Genomic DNA, 18,315 nt, shown 5'->3' on the forward strand with positions numbered 1-18,315 from the left:
TAGTGAAGCCATTTATATAATTATATCAGATCAACACTATTTGAGCAATAATTCTAATGGATCTCACCTTCTAAATTAATGTTACACAACAGTGTTTGCACTGTGTTTTTTTTGCACTTCGCACTTTTGCTAAAAAGAAAGTTGGAAAAGAGGCTGTGATGAGCCTCGGTAATCTGATGTCTCCTCAATAAAAAAGGCTGAATATATCGAGTTATATCCGACCAGTCTGATGTGTGTGTGGTTATACTGTCGCAGCCTGGTGTTGTTTTCAGGCGATTTAATGAAGGTAAACACAGTAAACGACTGTGTGTAAAGGCACTGCTCTCCGGCGGAGCACTTCTCGGAGGCTGCGGGTTTATCAACCTATCAGTCCTGCTGCCTTCAGATGCTGCAGGGATTTAATGAAGTGAAGGAGAAGCTTTTCATACAGTATGAAGCAGCTGTTTACAACAGATACTGTAAGAATCACCCACATTCATTTATAGATCAGTACAGACTAATTTACTGACTTCTCTGCTTTAAAGATATTAAAAGTTATTTTCTGTGCCGATTTTGGTTGGAGAGTGTTTAATTAAATGAATCAAAACAAATCGTTTATATTTCAAGCATTAATCTGTTGTTGTAGCACGTTCGCAGCAAGTATTTAGTTTGATCTTGTTGATAGAATCACCAAAGCAGCAGCGGATTGACGTTGTGCCAGAAACAGACGTGGTTCTGAGACGTCTGTTTTCAGGGCAAAGTCTAGGACCAAATCTCAACCTAAATACAACAACTGTCTATGCTGTTTTATTTGAATTAACCTCCCACCTGTCTGCGCCTCTCCTCCCACCTGTGTACCGTGCGCTCTCCACTGGGCACCAAAATACCACACAGACAGGTAAAAAAAGTTTCAAGGTCAGGAAAATACCAAACTGTCAGAGTGCTGCTTGCACTGGTTGTTTTGCCTCCACAAAAATACGACTCTAAGATTAATTTAGATCATGTGAAACACAATGTTAAGTTAGAAAGGCAGTCCGCCATTGTTTCATCCACAAGAATACATCGGTCTCACCTTTCCCACCTCTTTCCTCTCCTTCCACCTCTCCGCCCCTCTCCTAGGACCTATCAATAAACCTAACTACTTTCTCTGTTTCTGTCTACCACACTTTGCACTTCCCTTTTCCTCCTCCTCCTCCTCTTTCTTCCATGCTTAACTCTGACTCCAAGGAGCCATCAGTTAGCCTAGCCACAGTCTATAGACTATTTTCTACCTCCTACTATTGCATTCTGCCCCTCTCTCCCCCACTTTGTCTGTCGCACATTTTCTTTCATATGGCAGGAGGCCCTGTCCTTTAAGTCCCCCATGAGGCTGTGTGGGTATGCAGTGCATTTGAAGGGGAGTGAATGATGAGAGAAAAAGCAAGAGCACAAAAGAGAAAACCGTTGATTAAATGGACCTGTAGAGTGTCAGAGTAGCTTAAATGAATTCAAATGACTCATTCTTAGATGGATTATCCTTTCAGTGTGCACTTTAATTGGAAAATTGAATTACTACTATAAGGAGTGCTTCATATTTGCTCTTGTCAGTTGGCTGCAATGAAGCAACTACACTTTTCAACAGTGATGTCTTTTGCCCTTTTCAACTGACGCACACAGCCTGTTTTAGCTGCACGTGTCCGCCGCACACTCGCAGCAGGACATAACTGCACTGACATGTGATATCATGGTCCTACTTCGGAGCAGCGCCGCCATCAACCGAAGTGTATTATTTTACTGAACTGTACAACAATACAGTCTGATCATGCAGGCAACTGTTAATGCAAACTAAACATTTCTTCCTGTCCTGCTTTACATAAAAGGGTTGGTTCACCCAACTGCAAAAAAACAACAACCAAAAAACAGAACTTTTTTCTCCCTTCCCCTGAGTAGTATCCAGCCTGGCAGATAGTTTGAGTTTTATTTGCCTAAATTTAGAGAGATATTTGTTCCTGGGATTTCTGCCGTTACACTATAGATTCAGTGAAGGTAAATGGAGTTTTGTTTGTACTACTTGCAGTAATAAAAACATTTAACTCTACTACAGAAGAAATAACACCTATAAAAACTATAGGTATAGCTATGTACACGGTGCCGGAAGAAACCTAACTACCTTACAGAAACAGGGTATTATATAAATACTTGACTGTATATAATACTGCATGTCTCTGTCTAAATCAGTAAAGTACTGCGTTTCACACTAAGCATTTCACTTCATCCAGACAATCTTCCTTTCTGTGCTGTATGGATTAGCAATGCTGCAAAGCTCTACTGTATATGCGATGCCTTCAACTTCACATTTCTCCCAGGAGTGATTTTTTCTGACTTGCTAAGCTCTAAAATTGCCATCCCAGCCCAGAATATTACAGATTTGCAAGCTAGTAGAGAAAACATGACTTGGTAGTTTCAACCCAATTTTCTGATTTTTTTTTTTTTTTTTCTTTTTTTTGTGTGTGTGTGTGTGAGACGGCTTAATTAGGTCTAAATCTGCTCCGAAGAATGTAATGTGCATCCACCCTTAGAGAGTAAGACATGCAGAAATGGTCAGGGGACTAGATGGTGAGAGAGGGAGAGAGAAATAGAACAAGGAGAGAAAAAAAAAATATTAAGAAGAGGAAGAGCTGGAGGTGGAGTCAGAGACAGTTAGAGCTGAAGAAGAGAAGGATGCGGAGAAACGGATCGAGAGGTCAAGATTCTGTGTGAGGAGAGAGCTGGTGTGTTCACAAAAAACAGACGAACACACACTCGCTGACTGAAACACACACAGACACAGAAGGTTGTTTCATCAGGGTCAGTACTCTAGTGAGGAACAGGTCAGCCTGACCCAGAATCCTTTGCCTCAAGGCAAAGCATCATGGGGTTTTATTTTTAGTGGGGAATTGATACAACCTCGCAGTGGTAGGCCACACACACACTCACACATACAGTACACTGTGCAAGCATAAACGCACATACAGTACAAGCAAGACACTGTATGGTACACACACTTTAACACTGTATGCAAACATTTTTTTGTACTTTATGTTCTACTTTATTTACTCCAAACACCTTATTTTGAGGACATGAACATAAAATAACCTTTTGTTTGTGTATATGTGTTTTTATAATCCTAACAGGCCAGAGACGGACATCACTGCGTCACTCCATGATCAGGTGGACAAACTAGAGAAGCACCTCAGGTACAGCAGCAACACATTCGCACCAACTTTGAGCTGTCATTCCCTCTCTCCTCTGTCTTCTTCTGTCCACCCACTTCCACCGGGCATTCAGGATAAAGCTGATTTTCCAAATATAAGCTAGCTGCAGACTCAGATGCTTCTTTTACCTTTTAGCTATAACAGTTAATTTAATTGAATATCTTTTGGTTTGGGACTGTTTATCAAAACAAAGATTTTTGAAGGATTTTATGATGTGCATTTTTCACATTTTTGTACATTTTATGGACTAAATGAATCCAAAACAAATAATCAAAACATGAATTAATAATGCAGATTGACTCTGGTTCTTTATCCAAACATCTCTGCTGTACCTGTTGGTCAGGAATTCAAAGTGCTGAAGAGATCATACCTTCAGTTTGGTGATTAGTGCTCCTTTGCTCTGGAAATTTTCACTTTGTAGCGACGCTTATTACTTCCCTCCCCCATAATGAGCCTGATAGAAAACACCTAGAAGGAAAAGAGACATCGATGCGCCATCAACACACACACGCACAGGCACACACACACACACACACACACACACACACACACACACATAATATCAAAGGACCGATGTCTGTCCCATGACATTTAAATAGCCTCGGGCATTTTCTCTGTTACAGGTTAAAATCACCTGCAAGTCTCTCTCTCTCTCTTACCTCCTCCCCCCTCCCCTTAGGGTGAACTTCCGAACACAGAGAAGTGATGAGGAGGAAGAAAGGAGGATAAGGATGAAGGCAGGGGAAGAGGGTGGGAGCCTGAAGGGAATGGGAGTGTAGATGATGATGATGATGAGGAGGAGGAGAAGGAAGCAGCAACAGGAAAGCCTGTGTTAGATTGTTGGCCTTTACAGACAAATATCCACACATATTTAAACATAGACACACACACAACCATGCACAAACACACACACACACACACACAGACACACACACTCACCGAGATGAATCAGGCAGTAAATGCAAAGTGTCTGCTCTCAGAGCGCCTCCAGAATAAAAGCTGTTTTCAGCTGCTGCCACTACCGCTCGCTGGCACATTAATATGTGCACAGGGAACATGCAGACACTCCCACACACACATTTGCACTCGAGCAAACACACACACACACAGGGTTGTAAATATCAGGCCTTGTTGTCTGTCTCTGTCTTTTGCTCACGTTCACACACACACACACACACACATAGAGTCAAACACACACATGCACTCACAGGCACCTGTTTACTATGGTAATGAGTTGCAGCAGAGAGTGAACATCTGTAGCAGCACGACCCTGTTGAGACTAGGGGTGCCATGCTAATCCCACGCCAACACACACACACACTCACCCACACACACACACACACACACACATACATCCATGCACGCTAACTCTCTCTCTCCCTCTGTCATATAAGACTGTCAGCATTCACATCCTAGACGCACAAACACACACTCTTACAAAGAGGTGCTGTCTTGTTGGCATGCTGTTTATCATGTTGCTCTTCAGTCTTGCTCTACACTTTCTCCATCTGCACTGTGGTTTGCAAATTACTTTCTGCTGCCAAAATAATGAACGGCTTAGAGCATACACCTCTTCTGTCTTTTTCCTCTGTACTCTCCCTTGGATTTTTCAGGGTTTTTTTTCCCCTGTTTTTTTTCTCCTTTGGTATTTCTTACCGCGATACCTACTTCTGCCAATCATCCTGTCTACCCCTTTTACTGAAAGAACGTGTTGATTAATGTGACTCGAAACTGTCTGGTTTTGTTGTGCAATTTTCTGTCTGTTTTTTTTCTTTTCTGTGATTACATGAGTGGTTACCTACGATGCTCATTATGATATATATATATGTATATTTGTGCTTATACTTTATAGCGTGGTGGAGGTTCTGGAGAAACACAGTCTGCAGAAGCCAATCTCATATGTGAAGAACAGTCAGACCAGTGAAGAAGAAGCCCACCAACTAATGATCAAATTGTGCCGCCACACTGGACGCAAGTATGTGCTTAAAAACACACACACACACACACATAAAAAAAAATTCCCATGAACTTTCAGCACAGTATATTTACACATGTTTGTGTGTGTCCAGAAACCCTCCAGTGAGCGAGACTGTGTGGAGAGGGCTGTTGCAGGATCTGCTAGACATGCAGCAGAATGTCTACACTTGTTTAAAACCAGAGATATGCCACCAGGTACTGCACCCCAGCAAAACAGCAAAAGAATATATCATATTCTATAGCCAGTTGCTATGCAGATTTATACATTAAATAATAGCATTTGTACTAAAACATGTTATCTAAAAAAATGGACCTGTGATTTAAAGTTAAAAAGCGTCACACTGATTACAAATTTCACACCTTGAATGGACCATAATTCACGTCTCCATCTCCTGAAGCACCGATCAAATCAATTTCTACCATGCAACTTCTCAAATGATGTTAAAACTTTTGTTCACTTAAACATTATCTCTTTTATTCCTCTGTCCTCCCCAACTGCCGCAGGTCTTCGTGGAGTCCCTGCTGTGCTCCAGCCGTGTGGAGAACGTACGCCTGGCTGGGCAGCTCATGCACTGCTCCATGGTATATTAAATATGACTCCCAACTGTACTTCACAGAGTGCATTCATTCTGCCCATTGGGATCTCCAAATATTAAAACACCCATAATTAATGCCGCAGCCTCATTGATCTCTTGATTTTTAAATGAATGCTTCCAGGTCAGCCAGGATGTTCCTGTCAGCTTGTCTTTCCGTGGTAAAGGTTACGCTCTGAAGGTGGCCTACAATAACAGTGTGGAATTAGCGTTGGCTGCTGCCAGGGAATACTTCAACTCCTCCACAACGCTGACGGACCCCTGCATGGGCCTGGCCAGGTGAGGAGGATAATGAAGAGTATTTGCATACCGAAGTGAACCAATTTGAAATTTTGGAACTTTTGAGTGAGTTTTAGTTCTTCTAAAAAGGTCATGCCACTTCTCAGTTGAACTTTACATTTAATTGGTATAGTTAATGGTTAGGATTAAAAGTAGACATGCTGTATTGAGGTAAAGTTACTTGCCATGTAATAGTGTTTGTGTGCTGTCGGAGATGTCAACCTGCGTTGTTGTGATATATGAGCAACACCATTTATTTGTGTGTGGGCGGATGTATGTTTTAGTGCTTTCATGGCAGACCAGGAAAAATAATTGCGTTTCATCTCCTATAGTACATTACAAGAGGTTTATACCAAATGTGTATTTGTATGTGAGTGTATGCGTGTCTGTTGCTCATTTCAGATCACACAGGGGTCCAGTGGATGTCTAACCTTACCGTCTGTTCCTAGTGGGGAAGTGGGGCAGTAATTGGGTCGTCATTCATTTATAGTAACCAATACAGAGGCCCCCCTCTACACACTTGGACATCATCATCCATTGTAACCCTCCCACAGTGTGTGCGTGTGTGCATGTGTGCGTCTTTGTTGTGTGTGAATCTGAGATATGAGACAGAACGTAGTGTCTGAACATGTGCCCGTTGCTCTGAAATTAATAGTCTGTACAGACTGGCTGCCTGTGCCCGTTAGATTAAAATAACTGCTCCACAGACACATATTTTATCCTGTGTACTAAATATCAAAGACACACAAACACACACATGCTCGGACAGATACACAAATCGCACCTGTCTGAGTCCTAAACGGATGCGGTCGGTGGCACCAGGCATGAGTTTACACAAGGACAAAGAGACTTTAAAAAAAACATACTCCAACTACTAAAGTGATCCAACAGCATCACACACTGAGAGATGCTCATAAAAAATGGATACAAAGAGAAAAATTGAAGCATGGGAGTGACAGGTCCTTACATATTACATATCATTCACATATTTTCATTTAAAGCTGCACTAATCTATTTTCATATGAGCAGTGGGTTAAATTACTGTGTGTAATGGGAAAGTTGTTGCAGAACGATGTCACCTGACTGCAGTTCCCCTCAGCTCTATGGAGCTTTTTAGCATCTTTCAGCTTATTGTTTTGGTTTTATGGCATGCAACTTTGCTGTTCTACTCATCAACATCATCTCCAGCCACAGCAGGCAACTGTTTTCAGTGGAAAAACTCTCCACTGTATGCTACCTGCCCAGCACCTAACAACTGGCAATCAAGGTTAGCGACTAGTATTTAGCTCCTGAAGTACCTGTTATTTCTCAATATTTCCTGATATTTCTTCTAGGAGTGGTTAGCTAAATGGAGAGTAAATATTGGACTTACATTTGCCAAATGGCTAGAAACATGACTAAATGTCTAAATGAGTTCTGTTCAATAGTGTGTAGACGTGTTCTCCATAACAGCTATATGGTGATAATATGATTTTTTTCAGTGGCCAAAAAAGCAGTTTATGCAATTTTAAGGCTTTAAAATTTCCAAAACACAAACATGCTTGTTCCAGTTATGTAAAATAGGCTTATTTGTAATTTTGTACATGCCATACAGAGTTACATTTATGTCCTTAGGGTTAACTATAGTACTTTTGCTTCCAGTTGGTCCTGGGGAGTTTGACCCAGTGTTCTCAAACTTAATGAAATATGTTCTTGCTTTTCAAGTCAACTTTATCTTTGCTTTTTAAACTTAAGGCTAGTTGTGGTTGTGGCTTACACTTTCCTTTTACTCTGAGAGTGAGAAAAGATCAGATATTTCAGCAACTATTTAGCTGAATAAAATGGAAAGAAGTAAAAAAAAAAAAAAAAAGCACTAAAGGGGATGATGATTCACGTTGCTGGTTGTCTCCCCTCTACAGTATTTTAGGTCATAGCTCATCTCTCAAGACCCTGTATGAGTGTGAGAGAGCAAGAGCAGAAATAAAGAAAGAGAAAGAAAAGACAAGAGGCTGGTTGCGTCAGTGCGTTGCTGCTTTGTATGCTGGTGTACAGCCTGCTTTGGTCAAGAGGAGGAAGGTTTCTACTACACTGTTCCATTGACAGTTACATAAGTGTTTACTTGTGCCCATGTGTGTGTTTAACAGGAAGTAGTTATCTGCAAATTACAGAGTACATCCTGCAAAGCACATAGTGACTTTTCAGTGACTCTTGAAACTGAAATAGACATTTTTCCATCGCCTTTTCTCCACGCACAAACACAGACGCCTGCAGGTACTTCACATCATGAGCACATAATCAGCATGCCCTCCTTCTGTCTCTCATTCGCCCATCAACAGCCCTTTTTCTGCTCTCATTTGCCAGGACAAACCTCTCGTTCCTGGCAAGAACACGAGCCATGCTCGAAGAGTGGGAAGCTACGTGTGGAGTGTTTTGCAGAGTGTGTGTCCTCTAGTCCGTTAACAATATCGAGTCAGTCTGTTTTAAAGATGTATGCTTTGGATTGCTTTCATTACGCCACGAGAGGCTCCGAGACCCCCCCGCCACTTCTCCATTAGTTGTCTTTGTTTGCACACTTTGAGGATTAGATAAAACTGTGGGTCAGCGTGTGATTCTTCATTGAATGCACATTCCAAGGACAAGTTTCTTCTCTCTTTAACCCACTCAAGTGAAGCTGATATCAGAACTCCTCTCTAAGCTGTTGTTTTATCTGGGATTTATGCTATTTGTAAATTAATCATTTTGTGTTGTTTTTTCTTCTTCTCTCTCTCTGCTGTATTTTGTTTTTCTGCATAATTGTGTGATGGAAAAAAAAAAACCCAAGCAAACGAAGGGAGTATACTTGCATTTTAATCAGGCACACACACATTCAATGCAGTGTTACATATGCTAAGTGATGTGCTACATAATCCTATTAAGGGTAATGAGTGTGGATTGTGTTGCGAGAGAAAACTCCCCTGTTGTAGATCCGTCAAATTAGTCTAGACTTTGTAAATAAATCCATTTGAGTGGTCTCACCATGTTTCTGATAAAGACACTGAAACTTCACAAACTTAAGAGACTTAACAAATACTTTTTGCTGACAGTTAAAAAAAGAGTCCATAACTTTACAAATCTGCACTAATATAAGTAAAACTCGTTTAGGCTTTCCCACTTAGCTGGTCATGCAATTAAATTAATTGCTTCTGCTTTACAACCAGTGTCTGGAATACTCTCCAGAATCATTAAATGTAAGTGACTATTAATGCTTTTTCATACTTAAAAAAAAGTGCCACAACTCATTTGCTGTTGTTGTAGCATCCCCAGCTGAATAGCTGATAGTCTAACTCTCCAACTGATGATTCACAAAGGCTTTTTTTTTTTTTAACGTGTAAATACATGATACTGTAGCTCCATGAAGACACAATAAGAACTACAAAAGGAGACAAAAACATGACCATCTTCTCACATCCTGATGTAATATAGCACTATAGCCTTATTAAATTACACTCACCAGCCACTTCATTAGGTACACTTGTGCAATCTAATGCAATCCAATACAACAGCTCTGCCATATATTCTACATTTAGGAAACTTATACATTTTCAGCTTTTGTTGACATTTTCAGAAAGGTGATAATTCTACTTTATGTTTACTATTGAAGTTGTAGTGGGTGGTGGTGGTGTACTGGAGTGTATTATATTGAACGGTGTTCATAAGATTTTGTCCACTCCATTAACATACATGAAGGGGGGAAATAAAATAAATAAACTTCAATGTACAAACAATAATTTATGATAATGGATTTTGATTTCAGTTTTTCTGCCTGATACTTTAACTTCCCTCTTTCCTTCATATTGATTTCTCTGTTCAGATCATGAGAACGTCAGCTAATATGTAAATGAAATTCCTCTTCTGGATCCCACAAGGTCATCTGCTGGTGAACTCGGGGACAGATTAATAAAGCTGATTGGTAGTCATGTGTTCCTGCTTTAACTGTTTGTTGTCTGTATCAGGGCATGTCTCCAGCTGATCACAGACTGTCCTCCGGTCATCCAAGAGGAACTGGACCTCATCAGCGCCCTCAGCCAGCTGGAAGATTTCAGCGTCAGCATCCTGCCATTGCAAGGTACTACGATGTGTGTGTGTGTGTGTATTTATGGTGGAAAAAATGCTCAATTAAACACAAATGTGCTTACATTTCTGAATTTGACTTCTTAGAGTCATTCATTCAAGTGTTCTTAATTTCAACTCAGACTGAGCTCACCCGTGCACCATCCAACCTGTCTCCCTCCCTGCCATCAGTTCCTCCATCCCTCCATATGTCACCTCTTCTTGCCACTATATCTCAATATATGGTTATTTATGGATCAACTGTTGAGCAAACAACATCTGCCTGATGGCCTAATTAGGATTGAAGTGTTTGGTCTCTACGTGTGTGCTGTGTATCTTTCTCACTCTCTCTCCATCCTACATGCGCACACATACACCTCCTTTTTTTTTTTATATATATATATATTTCTGCTCCATCTGTAAACCTGACCAATCAGTATTCACCTCCACGCTCTTTCTTTCACTCTTTTCTGGCTCCACATCGGCACCCTACCGCAACACTTTCCAGGCACGGCTCTCTGTTAAAGGGAACAGTGGAGCCGGAATGAACCAGCTTAGCCCCTCGTCGCCTCACCTCTGAACCGAGGTGTTGTTAGCCCCCGAGGCCTCTGCTCTCTCCCCCTCCCTTTGCCCTCATCAAACTGAGCTGCCAGCATAAAGCACTGTGACGGAGAGCGCAATAAACTTCCATCTCTCTTCCTCTTTCCCTCTCCTTCTTAATGTCCTTCCTTTCTTTGCATTACTTATTCCCTACATTTTCCTTTTTTTTCCACTCCTTTTTTTGCCCCCGCACCCTCAATCCTCTTTCCCCTCACGCCCTGCTGTCTACACATACTATTTTTTTCTCACTGCCCACTTATTCTTACCCGCGAGACAAAGTGAGAGCATGAGAGAGTTTAGGAAGAAAGTGAAAGAAGGAAAGGATGACGGGAAAAAGTGGAAAAGGACAGACGACAAAAACCTACAAAGAGAGAGGAAAGAAAGGGAGTTGTATGTGTTTTGTATTAGTGAGTACTGTCCTAATACCTATTTCATTGCTCAGAGCCAGACTGGCCCTGAGCAGGTTCTGTATTGCCTGCAGTACCCTCTTACTATTTATTTGTACCAACTCAAGGACACATGCACACATGCTGGATACACACAAGGAAATACACATTATTTTTCATTTTCACAACAAAAAAAAAGCCCTATCCCCTCACACGCTCACAAACACAAGTGTGAAGTGAAAGGATTTGAGCGTAGGTAATCCGTCTCCTGCAGCACCTCCTACGGAGCCTTAGGTGATGCTTCATACACATCACCCTCCGCAGAATTCCCTGTAGGCCTCGCCCAAAGTGATGCCAAGCCATAAAGATCCTCAGTGGGGTGCAGAGAAAGCACAGGGGCCTGCAGAGGCACTATACATGCCATTTCTCAGGTTCACAGTGCAGGGTTAGCAAATAAATATGGTAATAGATTTCTGGAGTTTCAATATTTTGAACTCAAAATTCTAAAAAAAAACCCCACTGAAGCCTGTCAAAAGATTCTCTACCATCCTCTGAATCTGGAAGAACTGATACGCTGCAATCTATTATATGTAAAATTGAATGTCTATAATTGGTTTTAAACAATGAGCATTCAATCTGAAATAGCTTGGAATTACGTCTTGATATGATATACAAATGGAGTCATGTGCCAGATTAGAGTTTCCAGACACAGACTGCGAAACGATGAAGGCACAAAACAAAATGTGTTTAAAAGGATTGCAAGCAACACGAGCTAAACTCTTAATTGGCTCGCTCAGTTCTTAGAGACTCTGCTTTTTTCTTGACATGCTTTTCTTAAATATAGTGATTTGTATTATACTGTATTCATACCACCAGTGTTATGTTTATGGGGTGTGTGTTTGTGTTTTGATGTTTTAATGAGCCGTATTTGAATGGCTATTTTCTGCTTTTGTGGAGAAATAAAGTTTTGTTCTTATCTGTTCTGTTCACAAGATCTTAGTTGACATGATTCCAATTAAAATTCTTTAAAAGCGTTGATTAATGATGGCTTTGACATTGCAGCCAATGCATCAGCTGGACGAGTATAGTGACCTGTACTGACTCATTACAGATACAGTATATCAATATTGGCATATACTGTATGTTGGCAGATGTGCAAAATTGTAATACATTAATATTTTACAGGATGCATTTGTACAGTGCTTAATTAATTTAGATAATTGTAGAGATCTTTTTTCACTTTTGACATTTAAGATCTTTTTCTGTTGATCAATAACAATAACGTCTGCTTTTATTATAGCAGCAGCTGCATCCATTATTGCAGATCATTTACTGCAATTCTATCATCAGCTGTAAGTGGTCCAGATTGAATAATTAACAAAACATGTCTGACATGCCCTCCTCCTCCTCCTCTGCTCCCTCTCCAGTGCGTCTGCGGTCAAACCGTCTGTCTCTCATAGAAGAATGCATCGCCCACTGCTCCACGGCCTACAAGCAGTCCACCACTCTACTGAATCTGGCCTCACTTCTCAGAGTAGCAGGTATGACGGCTGACACCACTGGTCTCTCATTGCATCATTTTTGTTTTCACTACCCTCTTGAGTTTTATAATGTTTAAAAATGTGTCTGAGACTTAACATTCAATATACCAGACCCTTCTACGGTGGCGGTTTCATGACAAAGCTCATGAGATTAAGTGAAAAGGACCGCCCACACGAGAGAGGCACGGAGACGTACCCCAGCGTGCGTGGGTACTTTCAAGCGAGTGCAGTGACAGTTCTCACACGAGGGAAATTCATCTTCATGAGCGGTGTTGCAGCTCGCAAAGCAAAAATCCATACTTAAGCGCACACACATACACGTACCCTGAAGGAGCGAGCAAATTTCATTCCCCAGATGCATTGCTCTTGTGCATTCTAAACCTCTTTTCTGCGCTCAAGTTTCATGTAGTTTTGACAGTCAAGGACAGGTTCAGCACAAGGCCATGAAGTCAGCAACGAACACCAGGATGTGCAGAAGATGAATGGATAGACGTTGTTTCTGAATGGCAACTCATTCATAAATACTGGCTTTGTTCATTGATGACTACGTTTTATGGTAATTGTTCTCATGTTTACCTTCCATCCCCATTTTAGCCTAAATCTCAGTCACTACTTCTCCTAAATGATGAAATTTGACATGTAAATACTTTTGCAGTTCTTGTGTTTGTTGTAGAATTGAGGCACTCACTGTTTGGCCTCTTTGAAGCTCTGTTTACTGCCTCATGTATCTTTAATAACTAACAGATAAAAGTATTGATCTTCCAGCTTCTTTCAAAGCTGACAGGTGCTGGTAAGGGGCATGATTTGTTGAATGTGTTTACAGTTTGTAATTTGCAGAAAATATCTGAAGATTATCGACTATTCATAATAACATTTAAAGGATTTGGCATTGTCCGAGAGAGCGGGTGATGTATGCAGCACAGTGTACAAGTAGGATAAGCAGTGTTCAGTTTAGCAGTGAAACCTGGCAAGTGTTGTGCTTGCTATTGTATGTAGAAGGAAAGGTGAAAGTAAAGATTTGTCAGGTTATTTCTTAGCGCACTTTAAGATGATTCAGCTTTTTAAGCAACATCCTACACACTCACGAACCTCGCCGGTGAAGAAAAAGATTTCAGTTTCTAGATTTAGCATCGGTATGTCTCTCCATCCTCTCCTGTCTACTTTCTTTAGCAGGGAATGCAAACAAACTTTTTTAAATTTTTGTGTGAGATTTCTCATCTCCCATTTGGCATCACAAACTGCAGTAGCAAGCAGTAAACACTGCAGCAAACTGACCATAAATGCAGAAGTAGACATTTGAAAAGTGAAAGATATCAGCTACATTAGGTTGATTTTAAATTTCTGCATGAAATTACTTAAGTAAAACTATATAAATATATATATATATATAGTAAATTGGGACCTTTCCAACTGCCCAGCACTGTCAAAGTAAATTGACAACTTGTGGGAAAGGCAAAGATGTCATCCTCCTCTTTCTTTTCCTTCAATATGACGTGAACATTGCAGACAGCACTCTTCTGTCTCTCTACCTCAGCGTTTGTTTCATTTTTCTTCCCTCTTCAAGAATATCAGCTAGACCGTTCTGTGACTGTCTGTCTCTCTGTCTCTTTTGCTTTCCTCTCTCTTCTGGTCCTCCATCTCTTAACTTGTACTCCAGCTCGCTCCGTCTTCTTCTTTCTCTGAGGCCTGTCACCAGCTGAAGGAAACCTGCTAACCGGCCTTGTGGCATTTCTGTTTCTGTGCTGCTCGCGTTCAGTCAGCAGGCAGCTCACACTGTGTGGTTTCAAAAAAAAAAAAGAGGCAGAGGGAGATGAGAAGAGGAATAAACACATTTTTAAATAAATAAATGCAGGGGGGAGGCTTTTGAAGGGCGCATAGCTCGAGGGCTCGGTGGTGAATATTTAATGCAGGTATCACCAGCATACCCGTTAAAAAAACCCTAAGGCTTTGGTTCCTGCCTCGCTCTACGTAAAACATTCAGTCTTATGGATTAGGGTTAAGAAAAAAAATTGTTTTTGTGTGAATGAATCAATAATTATCATACACCAAATGAGAATTCGATTGTGCTGACTGGGAAAGGATCAGGATGATGATGTTGTCATCCAGTAAAGAGCCTTAGGAGTTCACATTGTAGTCTAAGCTTATTAACAGGAGTATTTTTCTTTATTTGTTGCTTGTCTGACACTCCTCACCTTTGATTGGCCCATCAAGGACAGGCAAAGTCTTCAATTGAATTTCCAAGATGTGGGATTTGGATCCTGTTGATAAAAGGCCAGAGAATGTTTTGATAAAAGCATCTGGTCTAAAAGAACGAAGGGTGAACGAAGGTGCGCTGACGCACACACACACAGCGCACACAAACCTCCACTATATTGAGGTCTTGACAGCTTTTGAAGACACCCTTTCACCAGTCACCCTGAAAATATCTGACCAACACCTCTTTCCTCCTCGCAGTAAACACCGCATTTCTATCCGTCACTCAGTCTGCACACACACACACACACACACACACACACACACACACAGATCCAGTGCCATTACATTTCTTCATCTCAATCCTGTTCTTTGATCTTCAGTGCGCGAGCTTTGTTCAGAAGTCCTGTTTCTGCCCATGCCTCTTTTGATCGCCCTGTCTTCTCCTTTTTGTTTATTGAGCTTCGACAGATATCAAAGGTTGTCCTGAGCCACCACATGAATGTTAACACCACAACCAATCCCACCAAGATATCTAACTGAGATTTATTCCTGTTTAGCAAGACAGCAAGATGTTTTTCTTTCTTTTTTTTTTTTTTTTTTTTAAATATTTCATTTTCTGTCTTTGAGATGAACAGACACCGCAATAACCTCATTTATGGTAGACACTGATTAATATTTAGTCTAGGGGGGCTGGTCTGATTTTGCAGCTAATACATTTAGACGTTCCAACCTTGAGTCTCTCTGTGTGTGTGTGTATGTGAGTGTTGTCAGATAGAGATTTAATAAGAGGTTTATTAAGCCAGATGTTGTATGTGATATGCAGGATTATGAGATTTGGTGTTTAGTGCGTTCGCTTCGTTGACATTTCTCAAGATTAAAAAATATTTTTTAAGAAGACTGAACACTTTCATGTTTGTGTGTTGCATCTCCCCACTGTTGATTTCTGTTTAAATGAATATCTGTGTGTCTGTGTGTGTGTGTTTGTGTGGGTCTAGGAGATGACGAGACCACGCGAAAAGGCCAAGTGCTGACCCTGCTGGCAGAGCAAGCTCTCCAGTGTCTGGACTTCAAGGCCTCCTATATCCACTGCCAGGACCTCATGGCTGCAGGTATGTAGCTGACACTGGAGAACTGTGACACATTACTCAGCCAGATAGTTAGCTGAGGTATCACAAAGTGCAATAAACCCTGATAAAAACTAATGTAGTTCTCACTCCTGCTTGTCTACTCATCATCTGACTTACTTATAACATCACACGAGGGCAATGGTTTCACAGCACACAGTCTGTCACACCTTACTCCACCAGTCAGTGTCATAAAAGTGAGTCTTTGAGAATGTTATACACCCTATTTTACTCTGTGCTAACCTATTGTTAGCTCTTCTTGTGAACAGTGAAGTAGCTACAGTATCATGACCTTGGCTAATAGAAGTGATGCAGCCCAACAATGTCCAGAGCCTTCAGCATCTCAGGGTGAATCTCATCTACACCTGGCACCTTTGCTACTGAGGAGTTTTTTGACTACCTCAGAGACCTCTGCCAGGGATATGAGTGAGGATTCCCCTGAATCTTCTGAGTCAACTCTGCCTCCTTCACAGAGGGCATATCAGTCGGGTTTAGGAGATCCTCAAAGTGTTCCTTCCACTGCCAACAATGATGTTACACTGCCTGATCAGTCCTCTTTGCCCTAATTTACCAGTTAACTTACATAGTTGCTGATCCAAGGTGGCATCCAGTGTAGCTGATGACTATTGGTTGTGATAATATTTTATTCACCAATGTCATTGATGACATCTGGGGAATTTGTGGTCCTGCTTAGACAGAGCTTTTCAATAGAAAACACAAGCAGATTTTAAACAAATTCCAAAGATAGTCTAATTGTCTAAACCTGGTTCATTGGAAGTAAATGCAAATACACCCATAGTGTCAGCTATAATCGTTGATGAAATTGCATGCAAAATGCAATGCAAAATTCTTTATGTGTGCAACCACAGTAGTGGTTCAGTTAGTAGCCTGGGCATAGATAAAATGGTAATGGTGAATAGTGTTAGAATTTACAAAAACCCTCCAAATAAGAAGTTTAGATAATATGATTAAACTCATGTTTGGACTTATTTTGAAACCTGACATAAAACCTGGTTGCCCCATGCTATAGAGCCATGTCTAACAGTCACAATGTCCCCAGATATTGGCAACAGAAAGTTGATAAGTTGCTATAATAACTGATAGTAATGGTGGTCAAAACTGCAAAAAGGAGAAGACCCAGGTTGTTAAGTAAAAGTTAAATGAGTGATGAAAAAAAAAATACTTTTACTTGCACCAAGGATGACATACAGAATGACTACTGAATCTGTAGAATAGACACCAGACTAAATGTCACTGGGCTCTTTCAACCATAATTACTGTGAAAATCACAAGTTTTTCATAGAATATGGATGAACGACAACCACAGTGGTGTCTATTCATATGCTCTATAAATGATCACACTTTGGGTATGTTTGTGCTCTTTGGTGTTTTCTAAGTTGGTATCTGTTATGATTTTTCTTATGGTTTCAAACCTTTTGCTTTGGAGTTCTTACATCCTTCCTCAGATGACCAAAATCAAGGTTGAATGAGTGCAAGAGAACAACAATAAGGAGAGCTACATCCTAGTCTATATCCCAGTCTAGTCCAGTATTTCCTAAAGGGATTTAAAGTGGTACTGAGGTAATGATATTATGTCTGACCCTGTCTTATGTTACACCACAGAAAAATTAAACTGAAGAGGGTTCCACCGAGTCTTCCCACAGTGCTGAGTAACAGGAGACAGTGTGGATGTGAAAAAGGTGTCTGGTAGAAAGAGAGGGTGTAATCAGATAAGCACCAGTGTTCTCTGTCTGTGAACGCAGTGGGAATAATTGAATCTGTTTGTAAGAATGAAGTCAGGGTAGCGTGTTAGTTTTTGACTGATAAAACCGGAACAAATGTAGCACAGTTATTACAATGCATCTGGCTGATATTTTCTTCAAGGGGAAACATGTTTTATATTTAAATACATATTAATATCCTGAGGGTTTAGAAGGTTGCGCTTTATTATATAGTCATATCTAAGTGTTATATCCTCTGCTGTTTTGTTCTGCATATTCTTAGATTTCTCACTCTACCTTATGTGTCTGTTGCAGTATGTGTTGAAAGGACCACATCATCTCTTCCTCTGTTTCACCTTGCCTCCCCTACACATTTCCTTCCATCTGTTCTTCCTCCAGGTTACAGTCAAGCATGGGAGGTGTGCAGCCTGCTCGGTCAGTGCGAGGGCTACGAAGACCTGGACGCCCGGCAGGAGCTGTTAGCCTTCTCGCTCACCCACTGTCCCCCCGACAACATCCACGGCCTCCTGGCTGCCTCAAGTGACCTGCAGACTCAGGTTGCTCTTTACCTTCCATTGTAGTTTGATCAATATAGCTTTTTATACACCAGTACTGATT

At 40.9% G+C, this 18,315-nt stretch overlaps 1 protein-coding gene across 1 annotated transcript in view; it reads left to right on the top strand.

Moving 5' to 3' along the window:
* nbas (NBAS subunit of NRZ tethering complex) overlaps positions 1-18,315 on the top strand; it is a 160,108-nt gene that overhangs the window by 52,227 nt on the left and 89,566 nt on the right. The window contains exons 27-35 of the mRNA XM_042389831.1: positions 3,132-3,194; positions 5,065-5,187; positions 5,282-5,384; positions 5,694-5,771; positions 5,907-6,061; positions 10,033-10,145; positions 12,543-12,656; positions 15,848-15,961; positions 18,097-18,254. Of these exons, the coding sequence (XP_042245765.1) occupies positions 3,132-3,194; positions 5,065-5,187; positions 5,282-5,384; positions 5,694-5,771; positions 5,907-6,061; positions 10,033-10,145; positions 12,543-12,656; positions 15,848-15,961; positions 18,097-18,254 (1,021 nt within the window). The remainder of the gene's footprint in view (positions 1-3,131; positions 3,195-5,064; positions 5,188-5,281; positions 5,385-5,693; positions 5,772-5,906; positions 6,062-10,032; positions 10,146-12,542; positions 12,657-15,847; positions 15,962-18,096; positions 18,255-18,315) is intronic.

This window comes from Thunnus maccoyii, chromosome 17 (genome assembly GCF_910596095.1).
Source record: "Thunnus maccoyii chromosome 17, fThuMac1.1, whole genome shotgun sequence".
Taxonomy (NCBI): domain Eukaryota; kingdom Metazoa; phylum Chordata; class Actinopteri; order Scombriformes; family Scombridae; genus Thunnus; species Thunnus maccoyii.